Source organism: Varanus komodoensis, unplaced genomic scaffold, assembly GCF_004798865.1.
Source record: "Varanus komodoensis strain SLA01 unplaced genomic scaffold, ASM479886v1 scaffold31, whole genome shotgun sequence".
Lineage (NCBI taxonomy): Eukaryota > Metazoa > Chordata > Lepidosauria > Squamata > Varanidae > Varanus > Varanus komodoensis.
Window position 1 is genome coordinate 7,473,330 of NW_025335780.1, and position 26,056 is coordinate 7,499,385.

Sequence of the window (26,056 nt, forward strand, 5' to 3'; positions counted from 1 at the left end):
GAGAAAGAGAAGGCGCAAATGCCCGCAATTCTTGGTGCCCTTGATGCCCACAATTCCCACAACCTTATTTCAGAGGCAAAAGGCTGGTGGGAGCAGATATTACCTGAACACGCTCAAAGATGTCCGCTTGTTCATTGTCACTGAGGGATGACAAATGTCTCTGAATCACAAGTTTAGCTCTTGGTGGATAAAGGCCTTGGGAAAGGAGGGACAGGTGCTGATATTTAGTTACACTTGACAAACTATCCACCATTTTCCTAGTATAAAACTTTAAAATACCCCATATATAACTTGAGTTTCACAGTGAATAGGAAACTTACAGCAGAAACTTATGATAGACCATCAAGCCACCCAGATTTCATGTAAAAACAAACAAAAACATTTGTTCCAAAGTTTCTAGTGCATAACTTTTAAAAACCCCATCTTTCTGCATAAATTGAAAATCTACCCATTAAAGGTTATCTCCAATTCAGTCAGGAGGTAAAATATGAAGAAATTTGCACATATTATGGAAGACCACCCCAAGCATAAATACAAATTCATTTTCATTTGCTTGCTTGCTGAAAGGGTGGATGGCATGTATCCAAATTAAGCATTCTGGAGGATACCTCATATCTGTCTTGAAGGAGATGCTTACAGTGGGCAATTCCAACCGGGTGCTTTCGCCCCACCAATTATTTCCAGCCTGTTGATTGTCCTGTGGAAGTGGGACAACCCATTTATGAAAGGGAGACCTGGCATGATGTGGGGTTGGCCTCTAAATGAGTGGAAATGCCTGTTTCTGGAAGGAGGCACCTTGGCAGAGCAACTTGCGACGCCGCCACTGAACTCCCTTCTTCCAGAAATGAAAATTTCTGCTTACTTCAGGGTGCCCAAAATACTAAATCACCACTGAGGTTGTGCAACAGGAGGAGTGAGAACCCCACTGAATTCTCTTCAAAGCACCCCCTTTTCAGACTCTGGGACCTCATGATGGTCAGCTTATTTTGACTAGCAGTTTGTTTTTGCAACTGAATGTGCTAAAAAGCCCAAGCATCTTAATTTATATAATAATGAACCCCTTGACACCTTTGGGAGTGAATGCGCTGAGAAGTCAAAGAGTCCTCACCTATTTAATAGTTAGGCTTTTGGATTTCTGAAGAAGGAATGCATTTGGCAGTAAACATGTCCTTCTATACTGTACTATACTGCAGTAAAAGTGTTCTTCCGTAATGTATTGGATGGATCCCAATACAAGGGAAATAACAGATACACAAGGGAGGTTGCTTGGAGAAAACTTCAGCTTAACCTCTGCATTTGTGCAGAGGCTGAAAATACTTTGCTCCTTTGCACACCAGAGGGAGCTAGCAACCAATACCAGCCATGGTGATAAACATTTATTCCTGCAGGAGAAGTAAATGAGACGGAGCCCAGCTCTGACACTGACGTGAGCTAGCGTAGCAGTAGAATTATTAGCTTGACTGGGCAGAAAAGCATTTCAGTGCGGCCACTGAGATGCGGCTCCAAAACAATTCTAAGCAGCTTCTCTTGCTGAAGATTTGTAGGGGGAGATGGAGGGGCCACCCTATAGATGGCATTGCCATCATATCATTGTAGGTACCTATGGGAGCAGTACCACCTGCTCTGATAGGTACCTACCTGAGCCCTCAGATCGGGCAAAGAGCACCTTCTGGGAAAGCCATCCTCCAAGGAGGTAAGGAGGATGACCAACAGAAGAGGGGCTTTCCCAGGGGTTGCCCCCCCCCTCAATCTATGGAATGGCTGAGAGCAGTTCACCTCTTGCCAGAGCCAGCCAAAAACAACACTCTTCTCCAGACATTTTAACAATTGATTCCATACTGTTCAACTTTAAGGCATATAGTTTTATATTGTTCCTTAGTGCTAACATACTATTTTAATCTATTGAATACTGATCCCTCAGCTGCATATTGTATATTTTATTTTACACTGTTATTGTACATTGTTATGTTTTATGTTTCTTATTGCATAATGTTATTATGTTTTATGTTTCTTATTGCATAATGCTGTTTTTGTTGCTTCTTTGTAATCTGCTTAGAGAGTCCTGTGGACTAATTAATGTGGAATATAAGTGGAATAAAAATATCAGTAATAGTGGCAAATGACTCCTGCTGGCTGGCTGGCCACTCTGATTCTTTTTTTCAAATTTCTCCACTGCTTATTTGAAATTTATCTACCATACTTCTAAGAGAGATTTCGGCCTAGAATGTCTCAAACACTTCTCCCAGTGCCGCATGCGTGAGTAATGATAAGTATACCAATGTAGTTCAGGGTCCAAAATCTAACCCGTGAGAAATCGCACCTGCACTGGCCACCTAAAAGAAAAGAACCTACAGGTGTGGACTCAGGCATAGGAAAGGATCACCACGGAGCAAAGAGCACCAAGGAGAGGCGCTGACTGACATGCCTTTGAGTCTAGTCATGCAGATACAAGGGGCACAAAGTGAACCCTCGGCCAAAGATCTTAAGATAAATGCAATGCTACGGAGAAGCGGATGAACTGCGAGCATCTTGGGCAGTGTGCTGGCCACCCCACTGAGAAAAGCAAACCATGGCCAAAATAGAACTGGCTTTTTTAAGATGCTTAAGGATGGAGGGTTAGAAATAGGTTTCTCCACATGCATCAGCTATTAGGAGCACTCAAGGAGAGCAATTTTATCTCTGTCTGGTTCTGAAATATCACAACAAGAAGCTACTTAATGAAATTCATAGGCAGCAGGACAAAACAGAGTACTCCTTCACAGTGTAGGACTAATTTGTGGAATTTCCTGCCCCAAGGAGTTTTATTAAAACAAAAACAAAACAGAGCTCCAGGTGTAAAAGCAAGCAAACAAGGCTCAGAGCTACCTTCGATCCTTTCGCAGAGTTTGTGTAATGAGTGCATTGGGCAGGCCTCACACAGCTTAATTTGCGTCTTGGCGTTCTGGAGCGCTGCAGCGGTGCTAAACGCCTGCTTCAGAGTGAGCATGACCTCGTCAACCTGCAAAGAGGACATGAAAAGGGAGAAACGTGAAGCCTGCGTGCCTGCAGGTGCAAGTGCGCGCATGTGTGGATGCCAAGAAACTGTGCTCTCCATTCAGTCCGATCCCACAAACCACCACGTCTGATCTGGCACCACATTACGGGATTGCCCTGCAGAAGCCCCATTTAAATGAGTGGGAGCGGCAGAGAAAGTGGGTTCCCATTCATTCCAATGGGGCGAAGCACTGCCATGTGTCCTCCGCTCCTTATCTGTACCATAACGCTATTCAGTGTCACAGCGTGACGCTCTAATCCACATTGATTTCATTACAATGAACTTTTTGATTAAAAAAAAAAAGATCAGTTCTACTGCGTGACCAAGAATCACAAGGCAGGTTTACTGAGGTGCCTGACTTTTATTGTACGCCATTCCAAGATAGAAGAGAGTTTAGGGTGCTGTTCCTTTACGTACTGGAATTATATGGAACAGAAGACGAGCTCGCAGCCCTATTAGTAAGCAGCTGAAGAACTCATCAGCCTTTGTTTCCAGACGCCAGTCTGGGCCTTGCCCGACACAACCACAAACAGGCACGAAGATTCCCACAGTCTCCCACATTTGAGGGGGCCAAACTTTACATTCTCTATGGGAAAAAAGGTCAGAGGTTACAAGGCTTCCCTTCAACTCGTATAGAGATTCAAATCCATTTTCATGCCTCAGATAAAAGCTTTTCAGTATGTCTTTGCTTTCATATATTTCTAAAGGAAGAGATTGTGCCATTTAAGCAAACCAGACCTTGAGTCTAGAAAACACTGGAACAGAACTAGTTTTTTACAGTAGCTTCTAAGATGCTTTGAACTTCTTTTAACATTTGGATACACTTTTAGTTGTTTTTTAATGAACGATAATTGCAAGGAAGGGGGGGAAAGATCCCCATCTCTGAACTGATACTTAACTTTGCTAAAAATGCAATTTGAGGCTGTGCAATTTCTTTTTTTTTAATCATCGTTATACATTTAGGCAGAATGCTGGGACTTGTATGATTTTTAAAATGTATAGAATTGTATCTTTCTCTTCAACGAAAACCTTCCACATCGTAAGAGCCACATTGGAATACCTCTGCCAAAATATTTGGGTGTCAACTGTGTGGATTGAATGTTTGTGGTTTGCTTCTCACCACCTGAAATCTAAAGATAAACATTTGTCCTAACAGTATAGAAGATCTAAAGGCCATCATATATGCATGAACTAAGGAAATTTGGACTTCCAACATCATACCCAGCTCATCTTCATTAACCCCTCCAAATACAACAGAAGAACACAACCCAAAGTGATAGCTAATTTAAAAATGGTGACACTCTTACACTCAGACAGACAGACAGACATACATACTTTATGAATCGGATGCCATAAAAGCCAAGTATCTCCCTTGAAGCTATGGAATAGCCTAGATATTATTCTCCCAAAAGCCCATCCCTCCCTTTGCCCAGGCAGTCAGGAGTCTGGGATGAGACGCCACTGTCTGCCAGTGGGTTGGCTTCTTTCTGTCAATGTGTTCTCCTACATCTATCGACCGTAGAATGGGCTACATCACAAGCTCTTGGACCACACTGAGTCTTTCCCCACTTCCTCAAGAGGTTGGCACTACTCATGAACTTCTAGAAGGCCAGAAGGGAGATCTGGGCTGCATTTGACCTCCTTGTACCAACAAGCATGAAGCAGTGGATGCAGCCATGTGCACCAAATATATCCCAGCACGTATTGATCTGTAGTGACTGTATTAGAATCACAGAAGACAGCACAGGCTTGGCAGTATTATGCATCTAATGGACCTTGCGATTATAGATGATTGTGAGTCAAGGTGTGTGATGCAGCTGCAAAAAAGGCGATTCTGATTTTAGGCTTTGTTATTAGAACGATGGTTTCTAAGTCACTGGAAGTAATAATCCTGTTTTATTCTGCACTAGTCAGTTCACAAACTAGATTGGAAAATGTACAGAGGAGGGCAACCAGGATGGTCAGCCCGAAAACAAGCCCGATAAGCAAAGACGGAAGGAACCGTATAGTGCTTAGCCTGGAGAAGAGACGTCTGATGCAGCAACGGGATACTTGACACCTTGACACACAGAAGAGAACAAAGCCTTGTCTTCTGCTATCCTGGAGGAAAGGCCTGATCTAATGGGCTTAAGTTACTGGAAGGCAGGTTTTGATTGAACATTAGGAGCAAGGTCTTGCCAGATCACAGGACTTGACAATGGAAGCAATTAATTAGATGGGGAATTGTGGGCTCTACCTTGCTGTAGATCTTAAAGCAGAAGCTAGACAGGCAGCTTGAGGAAGATCTAGCTCTGGGTATCCTGTTCTGAGCAGCGGGTTTGACTAGACAGCCTCCACGGCCTCCTTTACTTCCATGATTCTCTGACTAATAATGCATGGTGCTTCTTTTCCTGCTACTCGGTAATGCATGAACTAGCTCACATGAACACTAAGAGTCAGGGGAAGCATGGGGCATGGTGTTGGCTTCTTTACACAAAGAAGGGAAAAATCACATCACATTTTGGAGATTTCCAAACCTTCTGATGGAAGTGAGTAATACTGAACACTGAAACTGAATAATATCAGAAAGAATTGCGACTTACCAGAGATTCACTTGCACACTGGAATACATAGCAAATGTACTGATTTATTCCGGGCTCCGTAGGTTCCCGACAAATAAACCCAAAATGATCAATGTGTTTTATGCCCTAGAGAAAAGGAAAAACTTAACATGCTTTCAAAATGAGGCTGAGGTCCAGCAAGCAGACACCATTAGAACTCAGCATTTTATAAATCAAGAGTAACTGAGCTTTTGTCTGTATATTATTTTCCAGTCTTCCTGATAGCATCAGGCTTGCAGCTTCTTTAATGGAAGCAGATAAATACAGACATAAACTAACTGGAAAGGTTTTTTTTCCCAGATTAATTGAAAAAAATAAATAATGTACCTCACCCAAGTCAATAAGTCGTTATCTCTCCAAAACACACACACGCTACACTAAAAAGCCCAGGCTTTTCAGCAAAATGCAATTTGCCCCCATTTTGGATAGTCAGGGACATTTCTCTGATTCCATGCTTTGCTATTTATTATCGGGGCCAATCCCCAGGTTCAAAAAGGCTGAACTACATTAAAAAAGCAAAGTCACTCCTGTATGCAGTTACCCAAGAGTAAGCCCCATTGAACTCAATGGGACTTGCTTCTATGTGGATGGACAGGCATAGGACTGCACTTTAAAGACAACTTTTGCATTTGCTGAACACATGTAGAAGTTCATCTGCCATTGCCTAATGGAACAGCAGTTCGCCATCTGCCTAAAGAAGCAGAAGCTTCTCTTCGCTTCACCAGCACAAAGCAAGTAAAGAAACTCACGGAGCTGCTTCCTACTAAAAGAGACAGTGGAAGTGAAACAGCCACATCTTCTATTTTAATCTCATTATATAAGAGATGATCTATATGGGGAGGAAGAACAGAATCTAAGGCCAGTGTACCTGCCAGTTAGGTTCTCTTCTCCTTCATCCCAGTTCTCCAAAGCTGTTTCAGCACCCCAAGAACAAGAAGTAACTGTTGTTAATTGTTCGTCACAGTACTCATATGGCTGCATTTAACGGACAGGGTTCTGTGGATGATGTTTACATCAATAGCCCACTTTGGCAACTTCCACACGTGAAGCTTCCTGCTTAAAACCAAACCAATCCAGCTCACTTCAGCCATCTCAAAGGGGATTGACGTGGCTCTGAAATTTTAGTCCAGGGAAATTAGAAAAGGACAGGATAGGCATGGTGCATCCTTGAGGAGCTCTAAAACTGGTCATTAAAAAGGTTAAACAGAGTGCACTTGCTTCAAAACAGGATTATGCAACGGAGTTATTGTCCACGACTTTCAAGGAAAAATAGTTGCCTCAATTCAGCAAGACAGGTCTGCATGGAGACGCTGCCTTCCGTGCACCCAGACAATGCACACGCCACCCGAGTGCATTTCTATCCATATCCCAAGGCTCTGGCTCTCTACTCGGCAAGGCTAGGATGTACTCCTGCATGACCGTTCATTATGCCTGACTAATTGCCTGCAACTAGATCTGAATCTGAGAAGAAAGCTCAGGAAATGCCCCAATACTTCGTTTCATTCTTTCTCTTTGACAGGTACTTCTGAGAACAGTTTGCTTTCCCCTGTGATTACCTTAATTATGAACTATCCCTTTCACTAAGGAGGCAAACTGTTGTATCAGAAATATTCACTGTTCAAAATTCAAAATTTTAATTAAAAATGTCAATAAAAACAATTAAGAGTCTCCTTTACATTCTAGGGAAGGGCAGGAACTGAGAATTCATCAGCAAAGCATGTGCAACTCAATATATATATCTCTAGAAACAGAACAATTCTCCCAAATTCTACTTTGCAGGGCGATTATTTTGCAGAATATGCTGACTCCCACAGTTAAAGAAGGAAACAACAACTAAGCACAAATTAAGAGTTTTTTTCTCCCACCAATTCTGTTTTTTTGTTCGGTTTTTCAGATCTACTTTTGTTTGAAGAAACTGACTGAGCATCTTACGAGTATCTTCTCTCCAGAAAGCATACCTACCTGAGAACACGAGGAGATATCTTTAAAGTTCTTCTCAAAGACCACCGATTTTGTGTCCGGACTGATGAGGTTAATCTCAAATCGGCCAACCTTGGAAAGAAAACAGGTGCATCAGTGAAAGAGGCAATTCAAAACCTTTTGGACGAATAGCTATTATTAATAACTGACGTGGCAGAACTAAAGTGTTTACCTATATGGCTCATTATACAAAAGGAGAGTATCCCAAAAGATGATGTGATGTCAACACCAGCAGATAGGATTGGGTGCCGATCCTACTGATCCAGAAGGGACAAAGAAACATGTGACATGCCCAGGACTTATTTTTCTGCTCAAAACTTTGCCTTCACCAAGCAGTTAGATCTGAGTCCCATGTTACAACAGAGAATTTCCATTTTGTCTCTCAGCTTCCATCTTGGTCTCTTACTGCTGGTAACCTGGCAAGGGCTGGCAACCAAGGCTATGACTGCTGGACTCTTGGAACTTGCCTTCCACAGAAATGGAAATGCAGGTCCCAAGTACTCTTGGAAGTACAGATGTCTATCTCCTAGGACAAGCAGGCCAACACTCCGCCACTCGCCAGCAATAAATACCAAAAGCTGAGTGTCTACTGGACTTTGCAAAAATGGCACTAGCACCTCAACCTACTGGAAAACCCCTTTCGGGTAGCACCCTACTTTTCCTAAGAACCTTTTGAATCGTACTCTAAGGATTCACTAGTTTTCTCAACAAAATATGGAAAGCCCCACCTTTTCCTCTCTAAACTAGGTGCAAGCCTCATTGGCAATTCCTCCCTCCCTCTCTCCTCCTTCATAAGAGATAACCTGCAGGAACTTTACATTGATTTCTTGTCCTTTAATAAAAGCACCTCCTCAGCTAAGGAGCAAAATCTCAGCTTCATTTCCTTTTACTGGGACCTTACAGAGAAGTGCCACCAGCTAGATTAAGCTACCCACAAAGTACTTCCAGTTATTTTGACAGACCATGCCAGTTCTATCAGACTGACACCAGTCTGTCTTCTGGCAGGACACAGCCTAGGGCCATGGAGGAAAAAGGTTCTCCCAGCACCCAACTAAACTCCCCTAGTTACCTTTGTTCCTAGTGGAGATTCCTGAACCCTGCAGAGAATTATGTTCCATCACTTCAAACAGCAGGTGGAACTTCACTTCACTTTATTTATCCTATATATTAAATAGCTAACTCAAGTTAAAATGTGAACATATTTAAATGTCCCCCCATACAACATAAATAAATAAATAAATAAATAAATAAATATCCCCATCCCTAACATGTGGAAATCTAGGATTTGGAAGAGAAGACCAAGCAATGCCCTTTTCACTAATTTTGGGATGTTGCTTTAATACAGAAGGGGCATTCAGTCATACAGGTTCCCACTCAAGACAGAGTAAGACTCTCAATGTTGCCAAAAGTCAAGACGACCCAAGATATTCAGAACAAAGGTAGGCAACGAATGGGAACAATGAAAACAAGGGAAAGGGAGGCTTGAATCGAAGGAGGAATATGGCTGGAGTGCAGTTTAAAGAGAGATGTTGGGCAGTCAAATGGAGCCATTCAGCAAGCGTGCCGACGCCACTGCACAACCCACACACGCCGTCTCGTGCAACTGCGACTGCTGTCTCCTTCAGGAAGCCCCTAGATGAGCATAAACACATTTTTGTCTTGGACCAGGTTGGCAGCACTTCCCTAGGACAATTCCACTGAGCTACGCTCATGAAAGACAGACAAGCTGCAGTTCATTTCAAGTTGCTTCCAGAAAAGCAGGTTGTTTACCTGTAACTGATGTTCTTCGAGTGGCCATCTGTGCATTCGCACAGATGGGTTGCTGCGCCTGCGCAGGGCCTAGGCCGGAAGATTAGAAAGCTAACGGTTTTTGGCGGGAAAACTCCGCTCCCCTCCCCCTTCGTGGTATAAATAGAGCGAAGTGTCCGCCATTTTACTCAGTCTTGAAGACCGCACGTTCGCCCTCTAGAGGTTAAGAATAAAAGTAATGAGAAAACACAATTATATCCGAACGGTACCGATGTGAATTATAGTATGGTACCAAGAACAGTATCTAGTCAGCGATATAACCCAACGGTACTGATGCAATTTATAGTACGGTACCGAGAAAAACGAGATCCACTCACCGACACCGAGTGGGGCCGGCGGGTGGGTTGTGTGAATGCACAGATGGCCACTCAAAGAACATCAGTTACAGGTAAGCAACCTGCTTTTCTTCGTCGTGGCCTCTGTGCATCACACATATGGGTGATTCGCAAGCTTACCACAGTCGGAGGAGGGAGGTGTCGTCAGCAAAGAACGGATGAGAGAACAGCTCTACCGAAAGAGCAGTCTTGTCTGGCACGTACATCAAGCCGATAGTGCTTGGCGAAAGTACATGGACCACCCAGATCGCAGCTCTGCAGACGTCTTGCACCGAAACCCCTGCGGCAAAAGCGGACGAGGTCGCTACTGCTCGTGTAGAGTGGCCACTTGGAAAGACAGATAAGTCTATTTTCGATAGCTGATAAGCCAGGACAATAGTCTGGACGATCCAATTAGAGAGTCTCTGAGATGATATCGGTGATGCCTTTTCATGCTCGGAGTATTTAACAAAAAGTCTATTAGTAGTACGAAAAGATTCCGTGCGGGATCTGTAAAAGGCAAGCAACGGTGAACATCAAGCGTCTGTAGAGCACGTTCTTACCGGGGTCAACGGCGATGGAAAGAATGCCGGCAGAACGATGTCCTGATTCAGGTGGAACGGTGTGGCCACCTTGGGTAAAAAGGAGAAATCCATCCAAAGCACGACTTTTTCCTTATGGAAGTTCAGACATGGTGGGTCTATGCGGAGAGCACAAATTTCACTAGCCCTCCGTGCTGATGTAGCTGCTACGAGAAAGGCAGTTTTCCATGACACCAGGCATAAGTCCACAGTTGCTAAAGGCTCGAACGGTGGTTTGGTAAGCACTTGGAGCACTACGGAAAGACTCCACGTTGGCATGGCAGGGCGAATAGACGGATGTAAATTTTGTAGTCCCTTAATGAAACGCCAAACCAGTGGTTGAGAGAAGACTAATAATCCGTGGATAGTGCCACGATAATGGGATATAGCGGCTGCATAAACTTTGATGGATGATAGTTTAAGTCCCTCATGATGCAAATGCAAGAGAAATTGTAAAATATTGGTGACTGAAGCCGTTCCAGGGGAAAAGAAATGGCACTCTGCAAAAGAGGAGAATCTTCTCCATTTAGCCGTATAGGAATGACGAGTGGACGGTCTCAATGCAGATTTGAGAATTGCCTGAATTTCTCTGTCCGTAGGCATCGGTACCGTGGCAGTTGCTGTCGAATCCGAAGTCGGGGCCGCATATACCGTCTGTTGAGTAAGGTCACCCGTAGGGTGAGGTGTCCCCGGTACCGACTCACTGGCATGAATCAGGTGATCCACCATGCCGTCAGCTTCAGAGAGAGTATATCCGGATGACGGATTGCTCCTCCTTGTGTTAACACATGCAGAAGAGTTGGTAGATGAAGGAACATTCTTCTGGACAGTGGCAAACCATGGTTGTCTCGGCCACCACGGAGTCACTAGTAGCCCCGTGGCCCTGTCCTGGGCTATTTTCGCAACCACTCTTGTCAGGAGTGGGATCAGGGGAAACGCATAAAAAGTCATGTTGCTCCAAGGGACCATAAGAGCGTCCCCCATCGATCCCGGCCCGACACCCGCTCTGGAACAGTATAGGGTACACAGGCTGATCTCTCGAGTGGTGAACAGGTCCACGTCCGGATAACCCCACAAGTGGAAGAGTTTCTAGCAAATTTGTTTGTCCAACTCCCATTTGTGGACTGCTGACATCTGTCTGCTTAATGTATCTGCTTCAACGTTGTCGGTTCCAGCCAGATGAACTGCCATAAGCACAATGTTCCTCGGTATGCACCAGTCCCAATTGTCCATCGATAGGCGTGCTAAGGCTGGGGATTTTGTGCCCCCCTGCTTGTTTATGTAGAAACTGCCGCTATATTGTCTGATGCAATTTGGACAATCTGACGGCATAACACAGTCTCAAAAGCCTTGAGGGCGTTCAAAATCGCCAGAAGTTCCAGGAAGTTGATGTGTTTCCTCGCCTCTCGTCGGTTCCAAGTACTTTGGACCCGAAGTCCCGAACATGCTGCACCCCATCCCAGGAGGGATGCGTTGGTGTACAGAGTCATTGTTGGCCGAGGTGGTCGAAACGGGGTGCCGATCAACAGGTTGTCTGTGATGGTCCACCATGTTAAAGTGTGGAGGACTGCAGGCGGGATCCGAATCTGCTTAGTGGCAGGATCTTGTTGCGGTTGAAAGGCAGCATTGAAGAACAGTTGAATGGGTCGCATACGCAGCCTGGCATACGGGACAATGGCAATAGCAGCAGCCATATGCCCCAGTAGTCTCTGAACAGACAAGGCTGGAACCGTTCCGTGTAGCCGAATCCGATGAATATGGCTGCATAAGGCATTCTGACGTTCCGGTGGGAGGAAGGCTTTTTCCTGCGTCGAATCGAGTCGTGCCCCGATGAAATCGATGACCTGCGTGGGAATAAGGGACGATTTGTCGCAGTTAATGCAGAGACCGAAAGCACCGAGTCGAGCGCAGGTCATTTGTATATCAGACAGGAGAGCTTGCTTGGATTGCGAGACGATTAGCCAGTCATCTAAGTATGGGTATATCTGTATTCCCCATGTCCTCAAGTGTGTGCATACCGGCGCCATACACTTCGTAAAGACTCGAGGGGCTGTGGCCAAGCCAAAAGGTAGGACGTTAAACTCGAACAGGTCGGATCCGACAGTAAAATGTAGAAAGCGTCTGTGTGAAGGATGGATGGAAATATGAAAATAAGCATCCTTTAAATCCAGTGAGGCGAACCAATCCTCTCTTTTCAATAACGGAAGGATATTTTGCAAAGTGGTAATCCGGAACTTCCTTGGTTATTAAGAGTTCGTAAGTCCAGGATCAGACGAAGACCACCGTCCCTTTTCGGGACCGTAAAACATCTGGAATAGAATCCATGCAATCCTTCCGAGCAGGACAATTGTCGAATCGCTCCCTTGAGAAGTAGCTGGGAGACCTCATCGCGTAGCACCAATGAAGAAGGTGTGAAGCGGATCAGGCTTGAAGGACGGATAACATCGAATTCTATCCTATATCCGAACTGGATGATAGATAACATCCACCTATCAGATGTAATGGACTCCCAAATGGGGAGTCGGCCCTGGAGCCGGTTCCCAAAAGGGAGAAGGGAAGGTGGTGTTGAGAAAGAGAGGATGGTTCGCCCAAGCCATCAACGTGGGCGTTTATTGGTATCAAATCGCCGACGGCCTTGGGAAAAACGCTGTTGTGCTTGCTGTCTCCAATGCTGCTGTTGTTGATATTGCTGGCGAGGGTAGTTTTGCTGGCTCGGATAGTATGGTTGGTTCTGGCAGGAAGACCGAGGCCACTGCCACTTATGTTTTTGCGGGAGCTCCATGTGGCGTGCAGTTAGGCGTGATTTGTGAATCGCCTTTAATTTGCGGTCGGTCTTCTGGTGGAACAGACCGGTACCGTCAAATGGCATTTCCTCGATTCTGCGCTTCATCTCATTGGGGAAATTACAGTTGCGCAGCCACATATGTCGGCGTAACGAGATGGCATTGACGAGGGCCCTTGAATCGGTGTCTACATGATGATGAACGGCAGACAACTTTTGCACCATCACCTGCATCGCCTCCTTAATGAAAACCCTGGCAAGGTCCGCTTGGTGGTCTGGAAGGGAGGAAGCGACGTTATCCAGCTTCTGCATGATAAAGTACTGGTAACGTGCCAGTGTCGCTTTGTAGTTCGATATGCGCACGCTGAGTCCAGAGGCGGCATAGACTTGGCACGCAAGCATATCGATTTTCCTCCCTTCCTTGTCCGGAGGAGTGGTATGTCCCCTGGACTCCCTGCCCTGGGAGGATTCAACCAAAAGAGAGTTCGGTTTCGGGTGATGGAGCAGGAAGGGAATGTCATCGTCACAAACTCTATACATGGCCTCATATCTGCGGGAGATAACTTGTGGTTGGGCTGGTTGGTCCCAGGGCTGGACCATAGCCTGGCAGAGTGTAGTTATAAGCAGCAGAGCTATGGATGCGGACTGCTCTCCCCGAACAACATCATAAAACCGACCTGTGGAGGGGCCTGGCTGTTGATGGGCTTCGATTTCAAGCGAACGAACTAAGTGGGACATGAGCTCTGTGAAAGAGACATGTGGTTCTTCGGGTGAAGCAGGCCCTTGGTATGTGACAGCCACATCAGGGGATGTGGAGTCGACCTCTGAATCCTCGGAGTCTTCCACGTAACGCAGCCGGTTTTCGCTTGAGGAGGAGGTTTCAGGGGAGGTTGGGCGCCTCGTCTCCGTACGCCTGGAGGTGGATGGTACATCCCTCGGGACTGATGGTGATCTATGATCCCGAGGAAAATAGGGATATGGTTGGTAACCACCCCAGCTGGTGGGAGCACCATATCCCGGGATCAACCAACTCTCATCTCGATGTTCGGATGAAAGGCTGCGACATCTGGGAGGTAATGGTGAGGCCACATGAGGTTCGGTAGGTGGCATGGGTGTTGGTGAGCATTCCCTCGGCAGGGAGTCTCTGATCTCACCATCAGAGACGGACTCCCGAAGCGGCTCCTCCTGTTGCTGGGGAGGCACGCTCTCAGGCCGAGTGGTTGGCCTGGGGGATCCTGGTGGTGTCACCTGCATAACGAGTTGCAGGGCCGGTCCCAAGGGGGTCGGTACCATGGCGGCCGTCGGTACCAAAAAGCCCGATGAACCTGAGCCCCGGTGTTTTTTGCTCTTGCGAGTAGGCTTATCCACCTACTCCTTCCTCAACTTCTTATGGGTGGAAGGTTTATCCAGACCGGTATGCTTGTGCTTCTCCCATTTCTTAGCTGGGGGAGAAGGCAGTGACTGAGCCTCCATAGAAGCGGCACCTTCGTCCGAAGGATGCTGTGGAGGATCGGCAGAGGTCGAGGAAGGATGCTTCGAGGTGCGGACGAAGAGGAACCAGGCTGTAGGAGCAGTTGGTCAGACTGCACTAATGCCTGATCCCATAGGAGCTTCCTGAGACGATTCTCCCTGTTTTTCCGCACCTGCTTGGTAAACACCAAGCAATGACTGCATTTGTCAGTCCTATGCCCCTCGCCGAGGCAGAGGAGGCATAGATCATGTGGATCCACTGGCGACATTTTAGATCCACATTCAATACATTTGTGGAATGCCGCCCGCTGCGCCATCGCGGAAAAATGAAGAAAAGAGAACAGTATAGAGGGTAAGATAATATTTTTGTTTGTTTGTTTTTTGCTTTTTTATATATAGAGAGAAGAGAATTTAAGAAGAAAACGGACAGAATCGGGAAGAAGAACAAACTTGGAGCAAGAGGAGTTTAAGGTTTTTGAGAAAAAAACAACGAAGAGGCACAGATCTATAGCGAGAGACGAACAGGCACAAGGCACAGTGAACAGCAGTCGCAAAGACTGAGTAAAATGGCGGACACTCCGCTCTATTTATACCACGAAGGGGGAGGGGAGGGGAGTTTTCCCGCCAAAAACCGTTAGCTTTCTAATCTTCCAGCCTAGGCACTGCGCAGGCGCAGCACCCATATGTGAGATGCACAGAGGCCACGACGAAGAAGTGCTCAATGTCTGTTGCACAAGCGTGGAACAGAATTTGCCGCTCTGGATCAGAACGAGAATGGATGCAGCCCCCCCCCCCCACTTGCAACTGTTCACTAAGGAGCCAAAGATGGACTAGTGAGAGGGACAGGGATATATGGGATTAGGGACAGGGATGGATGAAACAAGCAGTTTTTCCAATCAGTTTTCCCCAGTATGATGTGCTTTGGTGTGTACTTTCCACTAATAAACATTGTTTTTATGTGAATGTGTTTCATTTTCAAACAGCATTGCAAAATTTGTACGAGCACGAGTATCAGGAACAGCAGTTCAGTTTCTGTGGAAGTCTGGAAAATGCACGCTGGGCATATTTGCAATGTGAATCCAATAAGTTTCTCACCTATCCTTAATGTGCGATAGTCTTAAAATAAATAGTGGATTTTCAACTTGTTATGCTTAAGTGCACTTTAACATCATCCTAACCGATCATTGACCCTCTCACTGATCAAAAAACAAGATAGTCGTCTACTGATTTCTTACAAATTAAATCCAGATCTTCAGAATCATGTAAAGTGAAAGAGAAGAACAGATGTGAAGACTATAAATCATAAGGAAACTTATGAGTCATATAGAAAGTTGCTGACTGACTAAATGATGTTATGCTTTGAGGAAACGTCAATACATTTTTGGGAGGAGTTAATGAACTGTGTCACCTTTGTTACTGCTTTAGCATATAAACTATTGCTAGCAAAAAGTTACAGAAGAATGGTCATGTTAAGTCAGGTTTGCAAAGAAGAACAGAGGCATCTTAAACAGTGAAAGAAGTCACGACAGACTAATTTCTGGATTAACTCTGCTTCATAAGATACATTTATGCAACAATAGTTTTAAAATTGTTAACAGATCGGCCTGCCAAAAACTACATCCAGAATTGTTTCCAAGGAATCAAATACTGAGTAAACATGCAAACTATTCTGCTGTAAACATGCATCCTTTGTTTCTATAACTGCTGCTTTGCTTGTTACGTGCAAATTGCAACCACCATATTGCTGGCAAGAACCCGGATGTCTGGAGATTTAACACCAATTCTGGCCCACTTGTACTGGTCGTCAATATGATTCCAGGCCAAATTTAAAAGACTTCTGAAGTCTGTCATAACTCAAGAGCTCAGTATCAAACAGAGCATATGTCCTGATACCATGCTCTTCATCTGAGCACCTCTTCCAAGGGAGCCTTGGATGATGGCAACAAAGGAGAGGGCCTTCTCAGTGGTAGACCCTGATTATGGAAGAATCTTCCCAGAGAAGCCCATCTGGCGTTTCCATTGTTATCTTTTGGGTTAAGAATATCATATCCTTCTAGGTGTTTTATGGTATGAGATGGAGCTTCTAATGCCAGTTTGATCAGGTTCAGGTATCTTATTGCGACTATTCTTAGCAGTTAATTTGTTTTTCAAAATTGTATGTTCATGTTTTTGTATTACTTTTTGGTTAGATCGTATTTTTAGATTGTTCCATAAAGAAAGAGCTGAGCAGGGCTGCTAAAGACAGGATGTTCATCATAAGTTGGAGACAACTTATGGGCACATAACTCTTTGGGGTTGTAATTTTGATGGAACATCCAGAGAGCACTGGCTGTTGGATGATCCAGAAATGAAATGAAATGGGACACCAAGGTTCTGAACAAGGCAGTCCCACTGAGCTTCAGCCAGATTGATGCCTCCCAGACTACTGAACCTGCAACTGAAGCTACAAAGTAATCACGTGGTCAGCAATGTACACCTACGAACCTCTAAAAATAACCTTCACAGCTTCCTGGAAAGAAAAGCAAACAAACAGCTTTACACTGCCTTTTGAACAAGACGGCAACATAGTCTGCCAAGCTTCTTAAGGAAAGGAATCCAGGGTGCGGGTGGAACCACAAAGAAGCCTATTTATTTATTTAATAAAGAAGGCAATGCTTTGTTGCTACTGTAGTATTAGAAAAGTAAATTTCTGTAAGGCTAATGGGGAAAGCAACAATGGGCATTTTGTGCAGCTTAAACTACGGGATGCTCAAAGTCTCCTCATTGCAACAACAAGGAGAACTTGGCTTATAAGCCTCCAGAGACCCCCCGCTTCTTCCTACACTCCACAGCTATTTTGGTTTACTTCGGACATAGTTTTCCACCAAGTGAGATAGAACAAGAATTGATCTTCCCAAATAAAGCCAACACGGAAATTGTTTTCTACTGATTTTTGCTTTGATTTTTTTGCTGGACTTGCTCTCAGGTTTAAATAAAGCCTCTGGTATGAATCGCAGTGCAGTACCAGCCCTTGGAACATCCTTGGCTCAAGTTAAATATCGCAGCAAACCACAGTCAAAACCGCTTCACTATGGTTTGATTAGATCGGTTTACATGACACGCCGGTGCACATGCCACACGGAATTTGAGCATGGTGTGTCATGTGAACCGGGGACTGCAGTGAAGCAAGGGCTGTTTAGCCTGCCTGTAACTCCCAATCACTGGTTCAGAAAACTCAGCAACCCTCCAACCCCTTAAATAGGAGTCATGTGTTCAAAACGGCAGCCGGAACAAAGTACAAGTCATAAAGGGATTAAATAATCCACAATCAACTTTCATGTTGTACAAACCAGCCCCATTCCTTGTCTTCAGCAAAGGGTGCACGGACTTCTTATGAAGAACTCAAATTTGCTTATATTGCTCAATTTTACCCTCTTTACTTGTATCTGTGTATACGGTGTGTTTTTATTTTTGTAGGTAAATAGTTCTCATACTTTATTTTTTAGGTATTAATTTTAATGAACACCCCAGAGGTTGGGTGGCATCAAAATGTAATAAATTAACATGAAATGAAACTGACATTTATCTGCTGAATTATGGAGACAAGTGAACAGGCAGAAAAGAAAACTGAAAAGAAAAGCAGAAGGTGAATTCTTAACGCTTGCTGGCCTATTATGTTTTGCAGAACAATTCTAAACCCCAGATCTGCTGGCGGGGGTGGGGGGCATATTGAGATGGATTGCTCCACCGCTTGTGACTTATGGTACATCCAAGGAAATCTCCATGGACACAGGTCCACCACCAATGGAGTTTCCAATGGCAGAAGAGCTTTCCAGGGGCACCAAGGGGTGGCCTATTAATAACAACAACAACTGGGTGAGTCAGGGTGGATCCATGTTCTCCAAGAAACCTAGGCTTGGGGTTCTCACCTATGCACAGATACTTTCCCTTCTCATGAAACCAATGTGAAGAAGGCACATGGAAGCAGTGAAGAAGAGGAAAACTTTACAGTGCCTGGTCAGTAGGTATAACCCCACCAGGGTTCAGAAGCACCAGATGCTTTGCCCCTTCAGCCCCCCACCTCTTTAGGATTGATCTGCCCATATCCAAACCATGGTTTGAGCTTCAGGCTATGGCTAGCAGTGAACAAGATCTGGCATAATGTCTGAAAATGGCTATTATGCAAATTCAGTGCTAAGGCTTAGCCAGAATATTACATTTTTTGAGAATTACTGCATCCCTAAGGAAACAATTCCCTCAATATCCAAGGAAAATTAAGTTTTGTATTAACATTACGGAGATGCTCAATACTTCATCATGTACATTTTGAAAGCAACTTGGATATGAAGAATTTACTGACTGAACTAGGCAATAGCTATGTTTATAAACTGTCATAAGAATAACCTGAAAGGCTCAGCAATCATATATGGCAGACTTTTAATCCATTTCATATTTGTAGCTTTTTAATTTGCTGCTTTATGAATGAAAACTGTAGTTACATGACAAAATATCTATGATAAAATGGTCTGCATTTTGCTGATGGCAGTCAGATTAACTGCGAATGTCAGAACAGATTATCTCATTAAAGGGGAAGTTGACGTTTCAAGCAGGGCAGAATGTCATTGGTACTGGGGTGCAGGGGGTGGGAACGGTAGCGCAAACCTTTGGCCCTATATGCCAACTTTGGGGAGCCTGTTTTGATGAAGCTTCCTGCACAGAGATCTTTCTCCACAGAATATGGTCTGTTGGTGACCAGCAAACTCACTGACCTTCCAGCAGGTCTGTATAGAAGTATCCCAACTTAAAGACATAAGCTAAAAAAGTTAGTTCTTCTTCCATCTACTCATTCTAACTCTGAAGGCGTTGGGTATTGAGGAGTACATTAAAAACATACCTGAAACAGCATGGTCCTGTTCTTCTCAGAGTCAGAGGGCTGGACATGACTAGGGGCACTTGCGTGTCGCCTTCGTGACTGTGTTTTCAAACTACTATCATGCACCTTCCTTTGCGTAACACCCGCAACGCTGCTGCATCGAGCACGGAACTCCTGCTGGTCATCGAATCCAGAATCCTCCAGAATCCGTTCTGGAAAAGAGACCCGGCCACTAGCCAGGCTGGCCAGGTTGGTCTGGCTCCCCACTATGAACATGCCGGTATTCCCGTCATTTGGGCTATCCAGCTCCTCAAATGGGCTGTCTAAGGGAGAAGACGGTGTATCCCCTTCGTACTCAGCAAGATCTGTGCTAGATTCCATGTTCCGGTGCTCGCTTAACAGCTTCAGGCGCTGGCGCTCATGAAGATTGAACTTCTGGATGCAGTCATCGATCAGGGTCGAAGGAGCCTTTTTGTGGGCCACTGTGACTTTTCCACAGTACAGGACCTCAAACTTCTGAGAGTTGTAGAAGGCATCTTCACTGTCTTTGTTGGGTTTGACCTCCCCTTTAAGGGCTGCTTTGGAAACCTGCCTTATGCTACTGATAACATCAGGAACCTTTAAAAGAATGAGAGAGAGAAACACCATGAACATGGCAGAATTCCACTGCTATTCCTATTACCTGGGAAAAGGTAACCTAAGGTTGCTCTGTAAGGCTCAGAGCACATCAAGTTTTCCAAACTTCCTGCCAAAACTCTGTTGACATTGACAAGGGTGAGGTCTCCAACCATTATTCAGCTAAGCATGGGAACTCCCAAGATGGTAAACTCTCAATTGCTCTCCAAATTCTTGGATTACCTATTGAACTGGCCATGGAGAGCCATAAGAAATAAAGGGCACTGTACAAGCAGTACCGTAAAGCCCATTTCAAGATCCAGTGAAATCGCCACGAGGAAATGGTCTCCCTTTTGTGTGCCTGGGAACTGAACTTCCAGGAGGCTCACGTTTTTAAAGATATTCAGCACACAATCTGTAACACCTCGGGCATGCCAGATCTCCAGCACTGCTATTTTCTTTCTAGATTTCCCTTTTCTGTCTAAGTTTGTGAGTCCTTCAACCCAGTCTTCACAGTGCATTCCTGAATCACCGCTCCAATCTGCAGCTGCAAGCAGAATGCAGGAAACCATTTTCTTTCTGTCCTTTTTACATTCTCCTCCAATTCCCCTGTTCCTCTGCCTGTTTTGATGCCAATGCCACACTGTGTAATTGAGTTCTGTTATTTTTTCTCCATAGCACTCCTTATTGAAAAGCCCCAAGTCTGCCTTCTGCCTATCTTCCGTGTGCACTCCATTACCCAGACCATACAGTCAAAATATTACTCATACTTGCTACCCTCGTGTCCGGTTAATATTGCAGCTCAACCACTTTTATCACACGGAGTCACCTGTTCTTCGGCAGAATAGAGCCAGGGTCGCATGGGGAAATGGTTCCCCAGCACATGCTAGAGCTAAATTCTCCAGTTATCTGTGCTCAAGAGGGACTATTTTATAAACACAAAGTAGTCTGCACGCATGTATCCGTTTTGTTGGCAGCCAGGCAACATTGGAAGGGACCCAGAAGTCTTTTTCTCAACAGAACTTGGAAAAACATGAACCATGCCTCAGCAAGGCTGCCTTTTCTAAAGGCAAATAACTTTTGTCCAGCTTGGAATAGCCTTTTAACTGCTGAATTGGCACCAAGTGTAAAATTAGAAATTCACAGACAAAAAGTCACATCCTAAGTCCATCTTTAGATAGGAGTACAATAGCTTATATACTCTCCTGCAAAGATGAGACAAAATAACCTCAACAAGGAAAGAGATTACGGTTTTGAACATACACATAGTTCTGGTGAATGAACCGAGAAAGCAGTCTGCAGAAGACGGAAAAGGTCAACCATTTAATAGCAGCCACAGAAAATGTTTTTCTGCACTAACTAAACGATGCCTCTTTCTCTCTTCAAATGCTTTGTTGCATTTATGAAGACCAATCTCAAGTCCTTTGCTGGTTAAGTTCCAGCCATTATTTCAAAATTGTTCTGACCTGAACCTATCGATTCTGTGGCTTTCTTCTGTTTCCTAGGAGCTTTGCCATCACTACTATACTTTCCATCACCTCTCATAATTGCATTCCGGCTCAGTCTTTTGGGCATTCTCTTCACCTATAATCTAGGCTTGTTCATCTTGGTCTTGGAGCAGCTTCTGCCACCTTCTTGGAGCACAGAAATTGCGGGCTTTAGCACAAGCAAGCATGCAGTGCTGGTTTTAAGCTGGTGCCGCAGTTTGATGCATACAAACACTGCATTGATGTGTTTTGTTTGGACAAGCTAAGCCTTACCGTTAAGGCTATACAAAACCAGCGAACTGGGACTGCGTCCAGAACTGCATAAGGCATCCTGCGGTGGATCCTAGGAACTTTCGTTTGAGAACTGGAATATTCCTCTCACCAAACTATCCCATTAACATAGATCAGCATTGGACAAAACATTGCCTATAGCCACATGTGACCCACCGCATCTCCAACGAATGGAAATGGTTTTCAATGCCACCCACACTAAATATGGAATGCCAAATGGGACAAAAATTGCTGGCAAACAAGTTAAGTTTGCCTGTTTGGGGACCCCTAGAGTCATTATGAAAGAGGTATAAAATTGGCATCTGCCAGAGGGCACGGCTGAGAGGGAAGGCAATAATGGCACCCCAGAACTTCCAAAGTGGCTGACCCTGCCATGAGCAAATATCCTTTAACTCCTGAAAGACTTTGCATACAGTCCACAGTGACTGTAGAATATATAGCCCTTAATACATAAAAAATTACATTAGCTACCTTTTGGAGGTGGACAGCAGCAGCACTTAGAATCCACTTACTTCATGATGTCCTATTTAGCGATTTTAACTTTTCAAAAGGACGAATGTCAGCTCTGGTTTCTCCTTTTACACTTCTAGCTTGCTTGAATTTTTTCTGGCATAGGTTGTACCCTTTTTCCAGTTTCAGAAACCCCCAATTCAGTGTTCTTGGGCTAACCAAATCCATTCACTTACAAACCAGCAGAGAGGGCTGGTCCCATCAGGGAACAAGACATGGAGGCCATGCTTGATGACCAGAACAAACAGCATCAGCAATGTTGTGGGAGCCACTTCTGGGATTTTGTCACCACTCCAGGCCCTGGCAGTGGGGCAGAAGCAAAATTCCTGGATTTACGGGTTTTCCTTCTCCCTTCTTTGCCAGGAGTTGCTTGGTACTGCCACTATTTGAACTAGTTCCATTTAAATAGTTAGTTGTTCCAAGCACTGATGAACAGGACCATGCATAAATCTAAACATCCTCAACTAACAACACAATAAACAAGGTTCATTAATTGTGTAAGGACCAATGGAGTTATTTTTAAGCTCTAGCGCATACCAGCTCTCTTTGTTCTTTCCAGATAAATTACCACTCCAGCTTTCTGTCTACATCAATCACACATCCGCATGTGCACCACTCCAAAGTGGATGAGGAAAACTCAGTACCGAAGCACAAAATCCACAGTTGGGCAATACCAGTATGAGGACCAATCAAAATTCTGCGGAAGATTGGGCAAACTGTGCAATATTCCCGAATTCTTCATCAAGCTACGTAGGTGGGATCAAAAAATAGAATGGAAGAACAGAAGATCCCAGAAAAGTAAGCCAGTTCTTGTGGCCGTGAATTCTTAAATTTAGCCCGTGTCAGAATGGAGATTGCAGACTGAAATTAGCTATCAGTGGTTGTTGCAGGTATAAGACTGCAGCTATTTCTTATGTGTAATCTGGGCCTCACTCTTCATTCTATAGCTAGCTAAATACAGCTGACGGCCCCCAGAGAAGACTTTGGTCACTGGCTCTCCCCTATACAGCCACTAAACATTCAGCCTTCCTCTGCGTTCAGGTGACTTTGAGCAACAGCTGCACGCTAACGCTAAATCCGTTCGAGGGCAGCCATTGTGAAGCGGTACAATGACGCACTCACTGTACCGTGTCTACCAGTGCGTCAGTAAGTCATCATATTGCTACCCCTAACAGGATGATTAAACCCTTCATCGCTTAACCCTTACAAACCTCGGAAACACATTTTCCATCTCAGGCATAACTCAGGGGGCCTCCTTCAACTGCAGAACATGCAACCCCATTTCAAAGGACAAGAAATTGAGTACGGAGACGCCCCAGCTTGTGATGGAACAGTATAGCTCTACAAACGTACTCTCTGCTTGAACTTCATGCAGTCACGGCTGTATCTGGGCATGCGTGCACTGCCTGAGCGTGGAAATGCTGAAGAAAAATATGGGATGCGTATGGATAAAATAAAACTCTCCATCTGATCACTAAATTGACTCCTGCACCCATTCTGGATGGAGAAGCAGCGAAACACACTGCAATACGATATCTGAAGAAGGCTGTGGAACATTATTTACTAGCATATTTAGTAAGAATATCCATCTAGTTTTACATGTACAGATAAAGACTTCTGCTAGGAAATTTGTCTAAGAGGTGACATTACTTGGAGCCTTTTTAGTTTTATTCCCTTCATAACTCTTTTTTAGTTTTATTCTTCAAACCAAACTAGTGGAGTGAAATTCACATAAACAAGTTATTATTTAAACTGCTCTGCAAGCAGAAACGTGGGCATGTGAACTGGAGAATATATGGTATAATGCACACAGACATTTTAAATTCTCTTTAAATTGTTTATGGGTGCTGTCTCCAAAATGCACAAGCCTTATTCTTTCTCTTTTGTTGTTGTTGATGTTGCTTACCCTCGTGTAAACACTAGGGAATTATTCTTAAGTGTTGTCATATGTTTTCAGGCTATGTAACTTATAAAAACCCACTATGGATTCAAAACCACCAATCAACCAACTGGATACTTTGATGTAAAAATAATAGCTGGTACCAATACAATTGCCAAAAACAGTTTATGATCCTTTTATTTGTAAAATTCAAGATTATGACCAGTGCCTACTTTTTTTCAGTAAGCAAGTTAAAATGCTTTCCCCGTTTTTTATAGATACCATTGCCTCTGCTAGTTTTTATTGTAGCAATTTTATTTGAACAAAAAGTGACCGAGAATTAAGGAAATATATTTTATAAATGGATGGTTTAGCAGCCTAGTATAACATTACGAGGCAGTACAATTACACACATGGCCCATGTAAAGCTCAGTGCTGATTCTGTGCTGAATAAAACAGAACTCCCGCTAGTACCTACTTAGGAGTCATCCTCTGGTTCCCTGTAAAGGAGAAGACAATCAGTAAAAGCTGAAATTAATCCTGCAATTATAAGACGCTGATTCTGAATGTCTCTCCTCTTCTCGAAACTGAAAAGAACAACTCGAAGGGACACCTCTTCCCTTATATGCCCCTCACGCCCCTTAAGATCTGCGGGAGAGCGGGAGAGGCTTTGCTCCAGGAACCCTCCCTGAAGGAGATAAAAAGAACATCTACCCGGAGAAGGGCCTTCTCTGCGGTGGCACCCAGATTGTGGAATGCGCTCCCCAGAGAGGTGCACCTGATAGCAAATTTATATTCTTTTCGGCACCAGGTCAAAACCTTTTTATTTAATCGCTATTTTAAAAATTAGTATTTTATCATTTGAATAGCCATTTTGATTTTGTCTTTTATGTAAACTTGCATTATATTATTCATAAATGTGATTTTATTGCATTTCAGTTTTATGCATTGTGAGCCATCCTGAGATGCCAAGGCATAAGGGGCAGCATACAAAAGTTTTAAATCAATAAATAAACCTGTGCATTCAAGATGGATCCTCCTTGCTTAAGGGACAATCACCTGGAGTATCTTGACCTCCTCAGCTGGTTTGCCCTCTTGATCTGATAACATGTTCTTGGACCAATTCTGCTAGGTCTGCCACGAAGTACGCATTCTTTACCTTGACAATTTACGCTGTCTCATTTTCAGGGAGTGCCTGGCATATTTCTAAGTCCAGCAGCCCTAGCATTTCAGTTGCAGATTCTGGAGTCAGAATCAGTTGCAGATTCCTCTGAGTCAGAATCTGCATCCACAGACTTTGACAGCCCTTTTATAGGGAAAGCAGACCCAGCCTCTACAGGTTGGTTAACCCTAAACATTCCAAGATGTTTGGGTTTGACATCACAACACATCAACAGTTCCTGGCTTGCTTCAGGAAGCAGAATTAAACTGGAAAAAAATGAGCACAAAATTATTTATTTCTGAATTATTTAAGCTATACTTAGCCTTTCCAGGCAAACCAGGTCACCTCCTGTGTACATTCAATAAACTGCAAGCACAACTACCAACATTATGTCGTATCGACAAAATGAGCAAACAGGAGCAAGCACAGGAGCTGTACTTGAAACAGAGCAAAAACGATCTGAACACATATTTACTAGCCCAAACACCCACATTTCCAGGATGTGTATTCAGGCCATCTGCTCATTCCCATTTATGTGATTTGCTCATTTCCACAATACTGATTCCAATACTACAACTACATAAGTTTGTTTGCATTTTGATGACTATCCTTTCATACCCTTATTTTGCAATGTTTAGGAAGCACATTCCATCTCCTTTGTCTTTCAGGGGTGACCTCTCGCCTTCAAGA

General features: G+C 44.2%; 1 protein-coding gene across 5 annotated transcripts in view; it reads right to left on the reverse strand.

Moving 5' to 3' along the window:
- Positions 1–26,056, reverse strand: part of TBC1D4 (TBC1 domain family member 4) — a 110,420-nt gene that overhangs the window by 49,538 nt on the left and 34,826 nt on the right. For all 5 annotated transcript variants that reach the window (XM_044437880.1, XM_044437878.1, XM_044437879.1 and 2 more), the window contains exons 2-6: positions 19,444–20,040; positions 7,597–7,686; positions 5,617–5,721; positions 2,866–2,998; positions 104–195 (exon numbers count right to left, since the gene is read on the reverse strand). In XM_044437880.1, the coding sequence (XP_044293815.1) occupies positions 104–195; positions 2,866–2,998; positions 5,617–5,721; positions 7,597–7,686; positions 19,444–20,040 (1,017 nt within the window). The remainder of the gene's footprint in view (positions 1–103; positions 196–2,865; positions 2,999–5,616; positions 5,722–7,596; positions 7,687–19,443; positions 20,041–26,056) is intronic.